At 54.3% G+C, this 14,630-nt stretch overlaps 1 protein-coding gene across 1 annotated transcript in view; it reads left to right on the top strand.

Moving 5' to 3' along the window:
* The first annotated feature begins 1,265 nt into the window (after window positions 1-1,265).
* Window positions 1,266-14,630, top strand: part of CACNA1S (calcium voltage-gated channel subunit alpha1 S) — an 88,854-nt gene continuing 75,489 nt past the window's right edge. Inside the window, exons 1-2 of the mRNA XM_004700078.1 lie at window positions 1,266-1,279; window positions 2,016-2,121. Of these exons, the coding sequence (XP_004700135.1) occupies window positions 1,266-1,279; window positions 2,016-2,121 (120 nt within the window). The remainder of the gene's footprint in view (window positions 1,280-2,015; window positions 2,122-14,630) is intronic.

Below are 14,630 nucleotides of genomic sequence, written 5' to 3'. Positions count from 1 at the left end.
GAGTCTTGAGAAGGAGGCTGTTGTTTGGACGAGAAAGAAGCCAGAGGAATTGGTGGGCTTCCTGGGGGCACGTGTGGGTGAGCCGAGGCCTTGGTGAGAAGTTGAACTATCTCTTGACCATCTAGGGAAGGGGCCTGGGAGGGTTCATAGGCTGTTGGCAAGTATGCTCCAACCTATGCTGTGATGAGTCTCAGGCTTAGGTGTTTGAAGAAGCAGTTTCATTTTGGAAGTGTGTGTGTGTGTGTGTGTGTGTGAATCCTCCCCTGGATAGGGGTGTGTGACAGTAAAGAGGGGGTTGAGAGTTGAGAGAGTGTCCACTGAGGGGAAGCCCAGACTTGGGCCCGGCCGGGGAAGGATTTGGGGTGAAACAGACTTGGGGAAGGGTGGCTGTGAATGGTTCCAAGCACGACTGGCTAGTTCAGCTCGGACGCACCAGCCTGGGTACAGGGACTTCAACCCCCTTCTGTGTCTGCATGACCTCCTGGAGGAAGAACGATGGAAATACCTGGGTTATTTGGGAAGGGACTGAGGCGGAGCCCCATGGAGGAAGAAGGTCCTCTGTGCCTCCTAGAGTCTGTGAGCGTGGATTGGGAATATTTGAAATATTTCCCAAGCGTCCTGGAAGACTGGGCTCCCACCAGTTGTTCCCTGGACGAGATGAGAAAAGGGGTAACAGAGCGACAAGAAAAGCATGGGGCTGAGCTGAACGAGTGCGGGGTCGGTGTAAGCCCACTCCCGTCAGCTGCCCCCCATCAAATCCTCCTGCGGCCTCTTCCTCCCTGCCCACCCTCCATCAGAAGAGGTTTGGTGGTTGTTAGGGCCTCTTGAGGTGGCCCCTGGCTCATGGCCATGCCTGGTGTTACAGAGTAGAACCGTACCAAAGCCTTTCATAGACTGGTGTCTTTAGGGGTGCCAATTGCCAGGCCTTGCTCCCCAAACACCTTGGTTAATGGCCAGTCACAGAGTGTGCCGCCTGGGCTGGTCAGAACAGGTTTACTTGGTGGTTTCTCCCCTCCTTCCAGTCTCTGCCCCTCGGTGCCTTCGCCTCTCAGAGCCTCTGTTCTACAACCATTCTTCCTCTCTCCTCAAACATGACCTTTTTCTATCCAGCTCATCCGCCTGGTGTGCCTCCAAACACACACACACACACACACACACACACACACACACACACACACACACCCCTCAAGCTCCTTCTCCCTTTCTTTCTTGCCACTCTCTTATGGGTGGGCCCATGCCTTTTGCCAGCAAGTCAAGAAAGGAAGATGGCGCTGGAGGGGTGGGTGTGTCAGGGAGGGGGCAAACGTGGTGTGAGCGCTGGCAAGCGGCTCAGCGGGCAGGGAGCATGTGGGTCTCATCAGTTACTGAGTTCTTCCTCAGACTCAGGATTCAGACTTCATCGGCTCTCTGGGTTCTTAGGCCCACTCGCCTGCATCGCTCCCCTGCGTCCCTTGCTGTTTCCCTGGGTGAACCTCTCTGAGATTGTCTAGCCAGCCTCTCAGGCAGTCCTGGCTGCGTGGGCATAAGAGTGGGCAGAGCAGGATGGGGCAGCATTGAGACCCCCCTCCCCCTCCCTGTAGGCTCATAAAGCTGCATCTGTGTGGATGTTACCTGCTCCTGAGGGGGGGAGAGGAGCCATGGTGGCAGTGCCAACTGCAAGGCCAGCAGTCGGAAACCACCAGCTGCTCTGTAGGAAAGAGATGAGGGTCCCATGAAGATGGGCAGCTTCGGGAGCCCACGGAGGCAGCGCTCCTTGGTCTGGGTCAGCAAATTGACTCTACGGCAGTGGATCTGAGTGTTTTGAGGGAGGAAGAGGCCTGCAGGAGGGAGCCTGGTCTTTCTGTTCCGTGCAGACCCGGGGAAAGCAGCAGGTGGGGCACACAGTCCAAAAGTCTGCCCCTGGGGCTGCCATTAGACCCTTGATCCAGGCTGGTCCTCTGCACGCTCCTCCCCCGCCCCCCACAGCTCCCCGAGCCCCGCCCCTCACTCAAGGCCTTTCCTTAACTCTGGCCCAGACCCTTCGAAACGATCATCCTGCTCACCATCTTTGCCAACTGCATGGCCCTGGCCGTGTACCTGCCCATGCCGGAGGATGACAACAACTCCCTGAATCTGGGCCTGGTAAGAGACGACTCCCTCCCCCTCCTCCTTCCAGCGGGGGTTGGGGAGGCTGGCACTCTTGGTCTCCCACCCTCTGAGTCTCACACAGGGCTGGCTCCAGGCTGGCTCAGAGGAGCCCAGGTGAACTTCTCTGGAGTCTGTAGCGTCGCCAACCAGCACGGCGACTTCCCGCACGACCCCCTTCAGAGGAGGCCTGCTTAACCGATGAGAAAACCAAGGCTTAGCCAGGTCAGCCAGGGAAGGACGGAGTCTGAATGAGAACGTCCCTCCCCTGAAGCCATCCAGAAGAAAGGGGCGTCCCTGGGGCCTGCCTTCATGGGAGGGTGTGGCCCTCACGCAGAAGAGGAGCACCCGTAGTAATTCTAAACTACAAAACCCGCACGGAAGCCCGAGCCTAGGGAAGGTGGAAGGAAACGGCTTTCCACTACTAGGAGCGATAGCGAAGTGGCCAGACTGCAACCCCGTCAGGGGTGGGAAAGTCGCGAGACGGGAAAGACAAAGCCTTCCCGTTGGGGTCTGGTTCAAGGTTCCACGGTGCTGCCTTCTCGCAGCCTTTCACGGAATCTTCACAGGAGGGAGCAGGAAGGGACTGCCCCCCTCCCCACTCACCCTGTTTGACAGATGAGAAAACTGAGGCCTAAGGAGATTAAAGGACTCCCTTACGGCTATTGAAGACTAAAACTGAATATTAATATGTATCAGTGCTTATTAGATGCCAAGCGGTGTGCTAAGTATTTCACATCTTTGCACGACTTGATCTGAATCTTATTAACCCTATCTACAATACAAGGAAACTGAGGCACAGGGAGTGCTGGCACCTTGCCCGGGATCCAGCCAGCCCTGCGGTGGCAACATGAGGGCTATGGGTCAGTGCAAGGGACTCACCCCTGGCACTTCCTCCTGTAATTAGACTCCATGGACAGCCCGGGAGAGGAGGTCGATCCGTGTATCCAGGGCCTAAAGGAAGATGTGTATCTGCTTAGCCCGCAAGCTGGTTTCCATGGGAATCTGTGTGGAGTTGGTGTGCAGCTGGGATGTTAAATGTGTGCTTGGAAGTGAGGCTGCGGTGAAGTGTGGGCAGGGCCTGTAAACCTGTGTGGCAGGGGACATGTTTTGCAGAACCCTGGGCCTTCTATAAGACTGGCTTCGTTTTCTCAGGGGCAGTTCGACCCAGTCCTTTAGGATCTAACTGAGTCAGCGTGGACTCAGCGGCTTTGAGTGAGTTCTCGATGACTCATCCGATGAATTAATCGAGCCCTGGAGGCGTATAGCTTACAAGTTGGGCTGCTGGAGTCAGCCGTTTGCACACACTAGCTGCTCTGAGGGAGGAAGAGGAGGCTGTCTGCCCCTGGAAAGGATTTACTCAGTCCGCAGGGGCAGTTCTACTCTGTCCTACAGCCTAGCTACAAATTGGAATCAACTCACTGGCAGTGAGTTTGATTTGGTTTGCTTTGATTGACTAATCTTTATTAATTGATTGATTGATTGATTTAAGGAAGGGCTCTGGCCCCACCCTTCTCTTTAGGATTCTAAGTTTGAATTCCTTAAGAAAACGACTACTGTTTAAAAAAAAGACACTGGTTAAAAACAAAAGAAAACTGTGCCTTCTTGGAAGATACTAAATTTCACCTTAGTGAAGCCATTTTCCATCAGCAAGACGGCAGTTCTAGAAGTGTCCCGGGCGCTGTGTGACTTCCCCTTCCCTCAGTCTGTGGGCTGGGGACGCAAAGCCCTGGATACGGCTTAGAACTCACAGACGGGATGCTGAGTTCTCTTGAAGCCAATGAGACCTTTCCACAAGCGTTTCCAGAGTAGTGCCTGTGGTTGTTGTTAGTTGCTGTATTAGTCCGGGTAGACTAGAGAAACAAATTCATGGACACTTTCATATGTATAGGAAAGAGCTTTATATACAAGAGCAGTTGAAATATTGAGAAAACATCCCAGCCCAGTCCAGATTAAGTCCATAAGTCTGATACTAGCCCATATGTCCAATACCAATCTATAACGTCCTCTTCTGACTCACGAAACACATGCAATGATGCTGAATGCAGGAAGATCACAGGCCAGTGGGTGCAAAGTCTTGTGGATCCAGTGATGGTAGAAGCATCTCAGAACTGGCAGGGGTCTCCACGTGACTCCTCTAGTTCCCAGGGCACGGGATCTATCAACGTGCTGCCATGTGTCTTCTCAGTAGAGTGGCTCTCAGGGAGTGATCGGAGAGAAAGTGTGTCTCCCACCTTCAAGGAGGAAAACAGGAGTTCCCAGAATTCTCAGGAGAAGGTCATGCCCACGCAAAGGCCTCATTGGCTATGACCCGATTGACAGACTAGATTCTACCCCTTCACTCTTAATCCTCTCAAGTCCCAAATTGACACCAGATTCTGTATTACCACAGTTGCCAATGAGTGGGCTCTGACCCAGGGCGACCCCGTCTATGCGTAACAGAATGAACAAAGCACTGCAAGGTCTGTCCTGCACCACCCTCACAATCGTTCCTATGCCTGAACCCATTGATGTAGCCACTGTGTCAATCCATCTCCTTGAGCGCCTTCCTCTTTTTCGCCACCTTTCCACTTTACCAAGCATGATGTCCTTCTCCAGGGACTAGTTCTTTCCTGACAACAGGTCCAAAGTATGTAAACCCGAGTCTTGCCATCCTGCATGTAAGGCACACTCTGGCCTTACTTCAATATTTTTCTCCAGCACCACAATTCAAATGCATCGGTGGTTCCTCTACAATCTTCCTTTTTCAAAGTCCATGCGTGTGATGCAATGGAGCATACCAGGGCTTGGCGCACCTTAGTCCTCAAAGTAACATCCTTGCTCTTCAATACCCGAAAGAGTCTTATGCAGCAGATTTACCTAATGCAATACATCTTTTGATCTCTTGACTGCTGCTTCCATGAGCATCGATTGTGGATCCAAGCAAGACAAAAATCCTTGACTTTAACCTTTTCTCTGATCATCATGATGTTACCTATGGGTCCAGTTGTGAGGATTTGGGTCTTCCTTACGTGGAGCAGTAATCCACACTGAAGGCTGTAATCCTTGACCTTCATCAGCAAGTGCTTGAAGTCCTCCTCACTTTGAGCAAGCAAGGTGTGTCATCTGCATACCGAAGGTTGTTAATCAGTCTTGCCCCAATCCGGGGGCTCATAGAATCCAGCCTCAAAAGTCAGAGCTGACACCTGGGGGCGCTCATGGCACCCTGTTATTGTGACATTCAGAGAGAATAGTTGATAATCAGGCCACATCGCTAGTGGGCCTTTGCCAACCCAGTAAGGGTGAAATGGAGACGTTAGAGCAGGAGGGAGGGAGATCGGTTCTCTCTGACCTGTGGCTGCTTTGAGAGAGGCTGGGGACTTTCCAGTCATCCAAAATAACCAATAGTGTCTTTGTTTTGCTTTTAAGAAGAGAGGCTAAGGACCAGTCCTTTATTAGTTTTCTCAATTCTTCAGCAAATAGTTATTTGTTGTCTATTACAAGCCTGCTGCATTCCCAAACCCAAACCTGAACCCTTCCTGTCGATCTTGACTCATCCACCCTGTAGGACAGAGGAGAAGTGCTCTCTGCCAAGGACCAGCTTGTGGGTTTGAATCAGGAAACTTTTGACTATCTGCCCAGTGGTTAACCCAGTGCACCACACCTGCCATGTACCAGCGATATTAATTATGAGCAGAAATAGACGTTTCCTGTCTTCACAGAACTAATTAAATCAATTCAACATGTAATGACAACAAAGCCAATGAAACAAGTAATTAGAATGAAGTAGGAAACGTTTGAAGTCTGGGGATACTAGTGAGGTGAACTGCCGGAGAGCCCGGGCTGGTGTTGGGGTCAGAAAGGTACCTCAAGGGACAGGATGTTTAAGCTGAAACTTGCAGGGTGAGGACGGGCCAGCATCCTGGGTGTGTGAATATCGTAAACTGCAACGGACTCAGTGTTTAAAGTGGCCGTGTACTTGGGATCGGGTGCTCTGAAGTCACTGTGCTGATGGGCTTATGAATTTCATCTTTGAATTTATGTTTGGTAAGTGCAGTCTAGTGGGACAATGGAGTTGTACCAGGATTGACACCTCAGCTCAGTGTGGTAATCTTGCCTCTGTCGTCTCCCAGCATGCCATGCATCCCAGGATGGGTTCTAAGTCCAATTCTTTGCTGCCTGGGCCTTGGGTTGCAGACGGGCCTCTGGGCACGAGAGGGCCAGGTTTAGGTTTCATGTGTCCCTGAAAGGGCAGGGTGGTGGCTGCCCCCTCCGTGGATGGATCCACTCTCCGTGGATGGGTCCATCCTCCGTGGACTGGTAATGTCACAGTCCTTCCGTGTGGGACCAGCAGGCCCCTTGCCCCTCCTGTCTGGGTACCTAGGTCCTCCTGGAGCAGAGGCTGCCTGTCCACTGGGGGCTGAGCATCAGGCCTGTGTGAAAGGGATGCCTGAGCCCTCTGTGCATGCCTGACCGGGCACAGCGCTCTCTCTGGGTGCAGGGAAGGGGAACCTGGAAGCAAGTGGGCTGTGCAGGATCTGAGTCTCAGGAGAGGGGGAGGCAGCACCTGGGAGGGTCTATACTTGCCTCTCAAGTCTTCCCACGCCCCTGAGACAAAACCCCACGACAGGCTGTGCAAGATCATGGAAGGAAGGAAGGACGGAGCAGGCTTCACGTCCTAGTACCTTCAATGGCAGCTTTCTCTCACTTTTGAACCCAAATGCTGTCGCCATCCAGTCAGCTCTGCCTGATGGCAGGGGGCCCCAGGTGTGTCCGAGCGGCCCCACAGGGCCGACCTGGCTGTGAACCTACGGAGCTCCATCCAAGCCGTTCTCCCACAGGGTCGCTGTGTAGATTCAGGCCACCAGCCTGCCCCTTAATAGTTGGAGCTCAGATCGCTTCTACCACCCAGGCACGTTCTGAACAAGGGCCTCCACAGATTACGTGGCTAGCCCTGGATAAGGGGGCCTGGGCTGAAGGAGAATGCGGGAGTGGGGAGTGGGGGGCTGGAGGCAGACAGACAGAGGGTTCTGGGTCAAGGGAGTCATGTGGGCAAAGGGTGCAGGCAAGGGCTAGAGACCAATTTGAGCTTCAGAACCCTCCCTCCGCCACCTGGGTGGGCAGGGAGCAGGGGAAGTGAAGGGGAAGGTGACGGAAGGCGGGCATTGGTGACTGCAAAGACGGGGAAAGGAGAGGTGTTTCAGAGGTAGACTAAGTGGGACTTGTAGAACAACTAGATGCAGCGTGGAGGCCCGAGGGAGGGAGGAGAAGGGCAGGGTGAAGGTCTGGGTAACCGCAGCAGGAGGGCCGGCTTACCAAGACAGCGGCTCACAGCGCGATGGGCGCACAGGGAGACGGGAGCAGCTGCAGACAGGTGGGGGCCTGCCAGGGGACTGCACCTGCAGCTCCGAGCCTTTCCTGTCGGAGACACACAGGGCTTTCCCCGCCTTGTGCGTGGGAGGAGGGATGGTCTGCACAAGAAAAGGCTTCCCATGGTTGCCTCAGTGGTCAGCATCCTCATTCGTGGGAGAGTGCACCTGGCTGTGGACACAAGCCCCTGGGAGGTCTGCATGCCACTCGGGGGTGGGGGGGTGGGAGGTGGCTTCAGCCTGCGTGCCATCACTGAGTGGTGCTCCAGACTTCCGGAGGAGGGCACTTCCCTGATGCTGCCTGGCTGCCTGGGGGTGGGCGGTGGTGGGGCCGGTGTCTGCCTGCGTAGAAGAGGAAATGGAGGCCCAGAGAGGACAAGACATTCCAGGGACATTCAGTAGCAAGGTGACAAGAAGTGGAACCAGGATGCTGATGTCCTGGATGGCCAGCAAATCCTCCCTGTGCACCTCTGGCCAGATAGTGGTCTGCGGAGCCCTGGTGGCATAGTGGTGATGGATTGGGCTGCCGTCTGCAAGGTCGGCAGTTTGAAAACGGTCAGCTTCTCCTTGGAAGAGACACAGAGCATTTTATTCCCATAAAGAGCTACGGCCTTGGAAACTAAAGGGGCAGCTGGACCCTGCCCTAGAGGGTCGCTATGAGTCGGCATCGACATAATGGTAGTGAGTTTGGTTTTGTGTGTGTGTGTGTGTGTGTGTGTCCATCACAGGAGAGCAGGAGACCTCACGACCATCAGTGGACGCTGACTTAGTGACCCTGTAGGACAGGGTGGAACTGCCCTGTGGATCTCCAAGCCCCTAAGTCTTTATGGGAGTAGATGGCTGCATCTTTCCCCTGCCGAGTGGCTGGTGGTTTTGAATGGCTGCCCTTGAGATTTGCAGCCTGACATGTAACCCACCATGCCACCAGAGCAGACAGGGGCCTTTGACACGAGATGCATCGGAGCAGCAGTAGGGCGTGTGGCTACAAATCTTGGATCTGGAGCCAGAATGCGTGCTTTTTGAGTCCAAGCCTGGTGCAAACCCAGGTTAGGTAAGGGACCTCTCTGCTTCCTCGGCTGCTTCTCTTGTGAATGAGGAGGAGAGGGTACCTGCCCAGTGGACTTTGCGAAGGATGCTAGATGAATGTGTGTGGAGTGCCCAGGGCAGGGCCTGGCATTAAAACAAAGCAAAGAGTTGGTTCTGACTCTCGCCCCCTGGCCCCCACCGTGTGTCAGTGGCTTAGAACTGTGCTCCACATTCTCGGGGCTGGCTTTGGAGTTAGGTCACCAGAACCATTGCCCGAGAAGCCAGTGTCTTTGAGACTTAGATTCCTCATTTGCAACTTGAGGTAGCATCGTGTGCTTCAGAGTGGCCACTGGAAGAGTCAAGATCTTGTAAATGACAGCCCCATCTCTGTTTATTTGAAGAAGGGCCCGGATGGCACAGAGAGTTAAGCACTGGACTACTGGCCTAAAGGTTGGTGATGTCAACACAGCGCCCAGAGGTGTCTTCGAAGACAGCCCTGGAGATCGGCTTTGGAAAGGTCACAGGCCTGAGCCCCCTGGGAGCAGTTCTACTGGACACACATGGGCGCCCTGAGCTGGAATCCATGCCATGTCATGTCAGGAGCGCTCCCTAGCTAGATGAAAGGAGACCTTTGAGAGAGCCTCTTCTCCAGCCTTGGCCAGTGAGGTGCCAGCCACGGTGACTTCAGGCTCTACTTCCTAGGCTAGGAATTGGTGACTCTTTTGGACATTACCTCATTGCATGCTCAAAGTAGTCCTGTGCCCATGTTTCGTCTTCACAAAGGCAAAAACGTGGCTCTCATAAAAAGATAGAATGAACACGTGACAGAGATTAATTCAACAAGTTAAGAGAACAAGCCAAAGTCTGGTTCCAAGAGAAGGAGAGGAACCGAAGCCACACAGGAGAGGAAGACGCAGAGCCAGCGGGTCTGCCAGGTTAGAGACCGCGCCCTGCACGGCCATGTCCCACAGGGCCCTGCGCCGATGGTGTCCTTGAGACAGAGTATTTGCATCTCTGCAGGACAGGATGGGAAAAGTCACACAAAGCTACTGTCCCCTAGGTCAGCGGTTCTCAAGGGAGTGGGGATGGGACGTATCTTTCCCACCTGGGGGCACTTGGCACCTAATTGGCATTGTGGCAGGGGGATGCTGGATGGGAGGGATGTTGGCATCTAATGGGTAGAGGCCAAGGTCCCTGCAGCGCATCGGAGGGCCCCCCCCCACCCCACAACCAAGAACAGTCCAGCTCTAAATACCACTAGTGCTGAGGCACAGAAAGCTAGCCCGATGGAGAGGGTGAGGTCATCCTTGCCTGGCCAGTCTACAGTGCTTCCCCGTGCTGTGACCAGGACACTGTCCTCCTTTGACTTCATTTCCAAGTTCTCGAAGCTTTCCCTCATTCCACCCTCGAAGTGACCAGGGGAAGGACGGAGGGCAGGGCCCGTCCAGACAGCTGTCCATGCAGGCTCCGCCTCCACCCCACCCCCACCTGGGGCTGCAGGGCAGCAGACTGGGCCAGGCCCCTGTTACATTCCAAGGGTTCAGATTGCAGCCCAGTGTCCCTTGGCTGTAGGGTGGGTGTCTTTTTTAGGGTCTGGAATGTGCCCACTGGCTCCAGTGGCCACCCACCCACTGCATCTGAGCAGGCTGGGGCTCCGAGGTCCTGCCCCTAGCCCTGTCCTTCATGGCGATGTGAGCTCAGCTAGAGTCTGTCCGTAGGAGCTTCCCCTCTCCCCGACCCTGGCCTTAGCTCCCCTTGCTGGGGTTTTCACACCTCCTTGCACTGGGGCCCCTGGCTGGCAAAGCGCTGCAAGGTGCTGGATACTGACAGCCTTTGAAGAAGTCATGGGCGCATCCCCTGAGCGGCGCCATCTTTAGGAGACGCAATGGGCGAATCCTGGATTTTGAAGTCAAACAAAGTTGGTTTCCATCCAGGTTTCGACGGGCAACTCCCTAATCCTGTGAGCCTCCATTGCTCCCTCTGCCAATGTGGAGCCACGCCGTCTCCCCAACCAGCACTGGCATATGGCTCAGTGCCACGATGTCAGGCCCATCCTGGGACCTAGGCATTGCGCAACATGCCGTGTCCATTTCTTCCTTCTCTGCCCTCCTGGGCGGTCACCAGCCAGTCAAAGCCACACTGAGTCCAGCCGCTGGGAGAGTGTCACCAACCCTTCCCCGCAGGGCTGGGGGAACTGTTTCTTCCCACCGGCCTCTTCCTCTCTCACCCAGCATGGCAGTTGAGACACAGAGGCGAACTAGCGGAGCCTTCCAGTTAGAAGCCTCGGTTTGCTCATCTGTAAAATGGGGTGAGAGCACTGGCTTTGTAGGGTTCCTGTGAAGATGACATGTGCGTGATGAGAAGAGGCCTGGTGCACACGGGGCGCTTAATGCATGTGCATGAGCAATAATAGCATGCCCACTCTAGGCAGTACCAGCCTCCCACCTTCTCTCGGGCTGGGCAGCTCGCCTGTCTTCATCCCACCCCAAGTGCAGACCCCTCCCGTGGCTCCTGGGACCCTCCTGGGCACAGAGGGAGCTTGTGCTTGTGGGAGGGGCTGTGAGGGAGGAAGAGGAGGCCCGTGGAGAGACCCGCCCCAATCATGTTGATTTGGCTGAGTGCTCTCAAGGCTAAATATAGCCCCCTTGCTCATGCCTAGTCTGTCATTTTCCAAACCAGGAGGCTGAGGTGGGCGAGGGGATGCCGAGGCTCCGGACACTGATGAGTGACGGCCGGCCACAGCGTCCCAGAGCAGAGGCGGAGGCAGCAAGGGCAGGCGGGCTCTCGCCCCTTCTCTCCCTCTCTAAGCACCTCTCTCCTCATCTGCGAACTGGGGGTGGGGTGGGGGGGACTGTAGCCCACCACTGAGGTGCAGAACTAATGCCTTCTCTAGAAACCACCCATTCTCCCCTATCGTCATGCCCTGGTCATGCCGGGCTCTGTGTCTCGGGGGTCACAGCTCCTCTGGCCACCCTGCCCCAGCGGTCCCCTTCAGGGACACCCCACGGCCTCCATGGGAAGTGGAGGATGCAGGGGCCCTTGGCCAAGTTGCCACGTCCACAGTCAATCTTCAGCACACCGAACCAAAGCAGGCTCCTCCACCTTCAGACCTCCCAGCCCGGGACAGTTGTGCTGCCTGTGGAATGGCCTTCTCTCCCCATCACGGGCCCAGGCATTAGAGAGCAAAAGTCACAAGCTCTGCCACCCCCCTCTGCTGAGCAGAGCCCTGCCACTGCCTGCTTACGGAAGCAAGACAGAGCGAGAGAGCAAGCAGAGGGACCCGGAAGACATTGCAGGCAGCACCCAGCTCTCCATGGAGTTTGGCTCTGGTTCCCAGGATTCCATGCTAAGTCAGCTCTGGCCTAAATCAAATATCTTGTTTTCTTTTTTTGCAGTTTTCATTAATGTTATTATTTACTATTTAGATTTTTATAAACCAAAGCATTGAACATCTGCTAGTGAACATCTGAGCAGATTCGTCCCTGCATCCTGTGAGTTGTACATATTGCTAATGCTCAGCTAGAGAGTAGCCCAACACAGTGGATGGTGGCCAGGGTGGTTTTCTGAGTAACTCAGAAACACTGTGAGTCGAGGACCACACGTTGTGTAATCCACATTTCAGAGAAGTGTCTTTTGTTCCAATAGTGTCGGCCCACATGCCTCATTTGCTATGAGGGTGAAAGGGTGTGTTAGAACACATGTTGGCCCATTCTGAGCCTTGCCTACCCTGTCTGAGTGCATGACAGAGTCCCCTGGGTGGCTCCCTGGTCAGTAGTCAAATCCACTTTGGCTCATTAATGCACAAGTTAGTGACAGCTATGAGCCCACTGCCTTGCTGTACCATGGACTGTCAGGAGAACCGACAGTTGTCTTAGAAGACTCCTTAGGATCAAGGAAGGCGAGGCTTCTGCTGGCTTGCTTTGAGCACGTCGACAGGGCAGGTCAATCACTCTTGGATACTGACCCAAGCAGAGGGTCAGCAAACACAAGGCGAATAACACCACACAATGGGCTCAGGCAGACGGAAGATCATGAAGATGTCCAGGGCCAGACAATGTTTCCTTGTTCATACGTCAGGTCACCATGGGGCAAGAGCCACCTTGATGCCACCTAACAACTGTCCCTGCCAGTGGGATGTGTGACTTGACGGGTTACAATACCCTGGTCCTCAGGAAGGAGACATTCAGGCACAGGCAATGTGTGTGTGTGTGTGTGTGTGTGTGTGTGTGTCTTCCCAGGAGCCTTTAAACCATCCACCCCACCTCTCTGGCAGCCCTTCCTGGAGTTGTCCATTATAGGTCTTTTCCTGTGGATTCTATAGAGCCCGATGAGGAAGGTGACAGTGCTTGGGGTAGGTGCAGGGGAGAGGAGACCATGGAGACTATGCCCCAGGGGTCCCCTGTGAGAGACGGGGACAAGGCAGGGGCCCACCATGACACATCAGGATGGCAAACCAATCTGAGATCAGGAACGGCTGGCCCTTGAGGTGGAAGACCCAGCTGGGAATGGGGGAGTCAGGGCTGGAGGTCTCAGAGGCCTGCTTCTTACAGCCCAGGGATTTGGATGAGCCAGCTCCAGGTGCCCCCCCTCCAACCAGGGAACAAGCAGAAGACCCTCGGGTAAGGATCACACACAGGCCTACCTCTGGCCAAGCCTGGCCCCAGGGGCCCCAGTGAGAGGCCTTCCTTTGGAGGAGAGAAAACTCCATGGAGGGGCACTGTGGTCACTGTCTGACCACAATGAGTGGCTTAGACATAGAGATACCGATTATTCCACGGGGGAGAAGCTGGAAGCCCAAGCTCAGGGCACCAGCTCTCAAGCAAGACCTTCTTTCTCTGTGGCCTTGGGAGGGCGGTTCTCACTCATCTTCTGAGCTTCTTCTCTGGGGCACTCTTGACGAAACTTGGAATGTCTCTGTCCCCATCTCTGCTTACTCTTGCTCCATCTCTTATTTAATCTCTTTTATATCTCAAAAGAAGTGGGTTGAAGACACACTCTACCCGGATCCTGTCTCATTAATGTAGCCAAGGAAATTCACTCCAACGTGGGGTTATAACCACAGGCATGAGAGACAACCCTGGGAGAGGGAAATGCTGTGAACATCCTGTGGTACTTGTGATCGACCGGTGCTGTGTGGCTAGGCCTTCAGGCTGAACAGAGACTGAATATATATAGGTTTGATAGAGGCAATTTGTTCGTGGGTGTCTGCCTCTGCCACAAATATATCTCTGGGTGTGTTAGCGCACATGGGAGGCCATGCTATGAAATACATTAGACATAACCCAACATCCTGAGGGAATGCGTCCTGGGACCCGGACTCAGGACCATCATTTAGCAGGACACCAAGGTCGACGGCATAACATAGTCCAAAAAGACGGGGTTCTGTGCTTGGGCTCATAAAAGCTCTCCGGTGGCCATTGAAGGCGCAGGCAGTTGTCTCTCCTTGTTCAGAGGAAAGAAGAGTGAAGACTATTGAAGATGTACGTGGACTCATGACCACGTAGTCATCGGTCTCCACAACCCTAAAAGGAGAAGAACCGGCTCCCACTGCCCACTGGACAGAATCAGAGGGTCCTGGACAGAGTGGGAGATGAAGGTGGAACAGCGCTGCTCACAAGCATACAGCTGACCAGGCTTACTGGCCAGCTGGAGACTACAATGGCCCTCCTGAGACTATGGCTCACGGTCACCCTTCAGCTCTGGAGCAGATGCATGGCCGGTGCTCAGGTTTAGCTAAGCAACAGACAAAGAGAACTACAGGGATAACGGGACAGTGACACCAGAGAGACACACACTTTAGAAAATCAACCAGTTGGAATCAAAGGGGCAGGATTTTCCCAACAGCAAAGTTTAGGGGACACAGAGAGGAGACGGGATACGTGACGGTGGGGGTTGCAGTCAATGCTGTGAAACAAAGTGCATATGAATCGTTGGATGGAAAACTGATCTGCTCGGCAGGCCTTCATCCAGGTCCAATCAAAGGGTAAAGGAAGCACATATTTGTGTGTGTGTGTGTGTGTGTGTGTGTGTGCAGGGAGCCCTGGGGGGGAGGCGCACTATTCAATTCCTAACAGTCATGAAGGTCTTTGTAGGCCTTCAAGGTCAGGCAGGCCAGTGTTCCTGAGTGTGAGG

This window comes from Echinops telfairi, unplaced genomic scaffold (genome assembly GCF_000313985.2).
Source record: "Echinops telfairi isolate 266 unplaced genomic scaffold, ASM31398v2 ScPeMD7_7424;HRSCAF=8462, whole genome shotgun sequence".
NCBI classification, from domain to species: domain Eukaryota; kingdom Metazoa; phylum Chordata; class Mammalia; order Afrosoricida; family Tenrecidae; genus Echinops; species Echinops telfairi.
The sequence above is the reverse complement of the archived record's forward strand: the minus strand, read 5'-3'. Positions and strand labels throughout refer to the sequence as shown.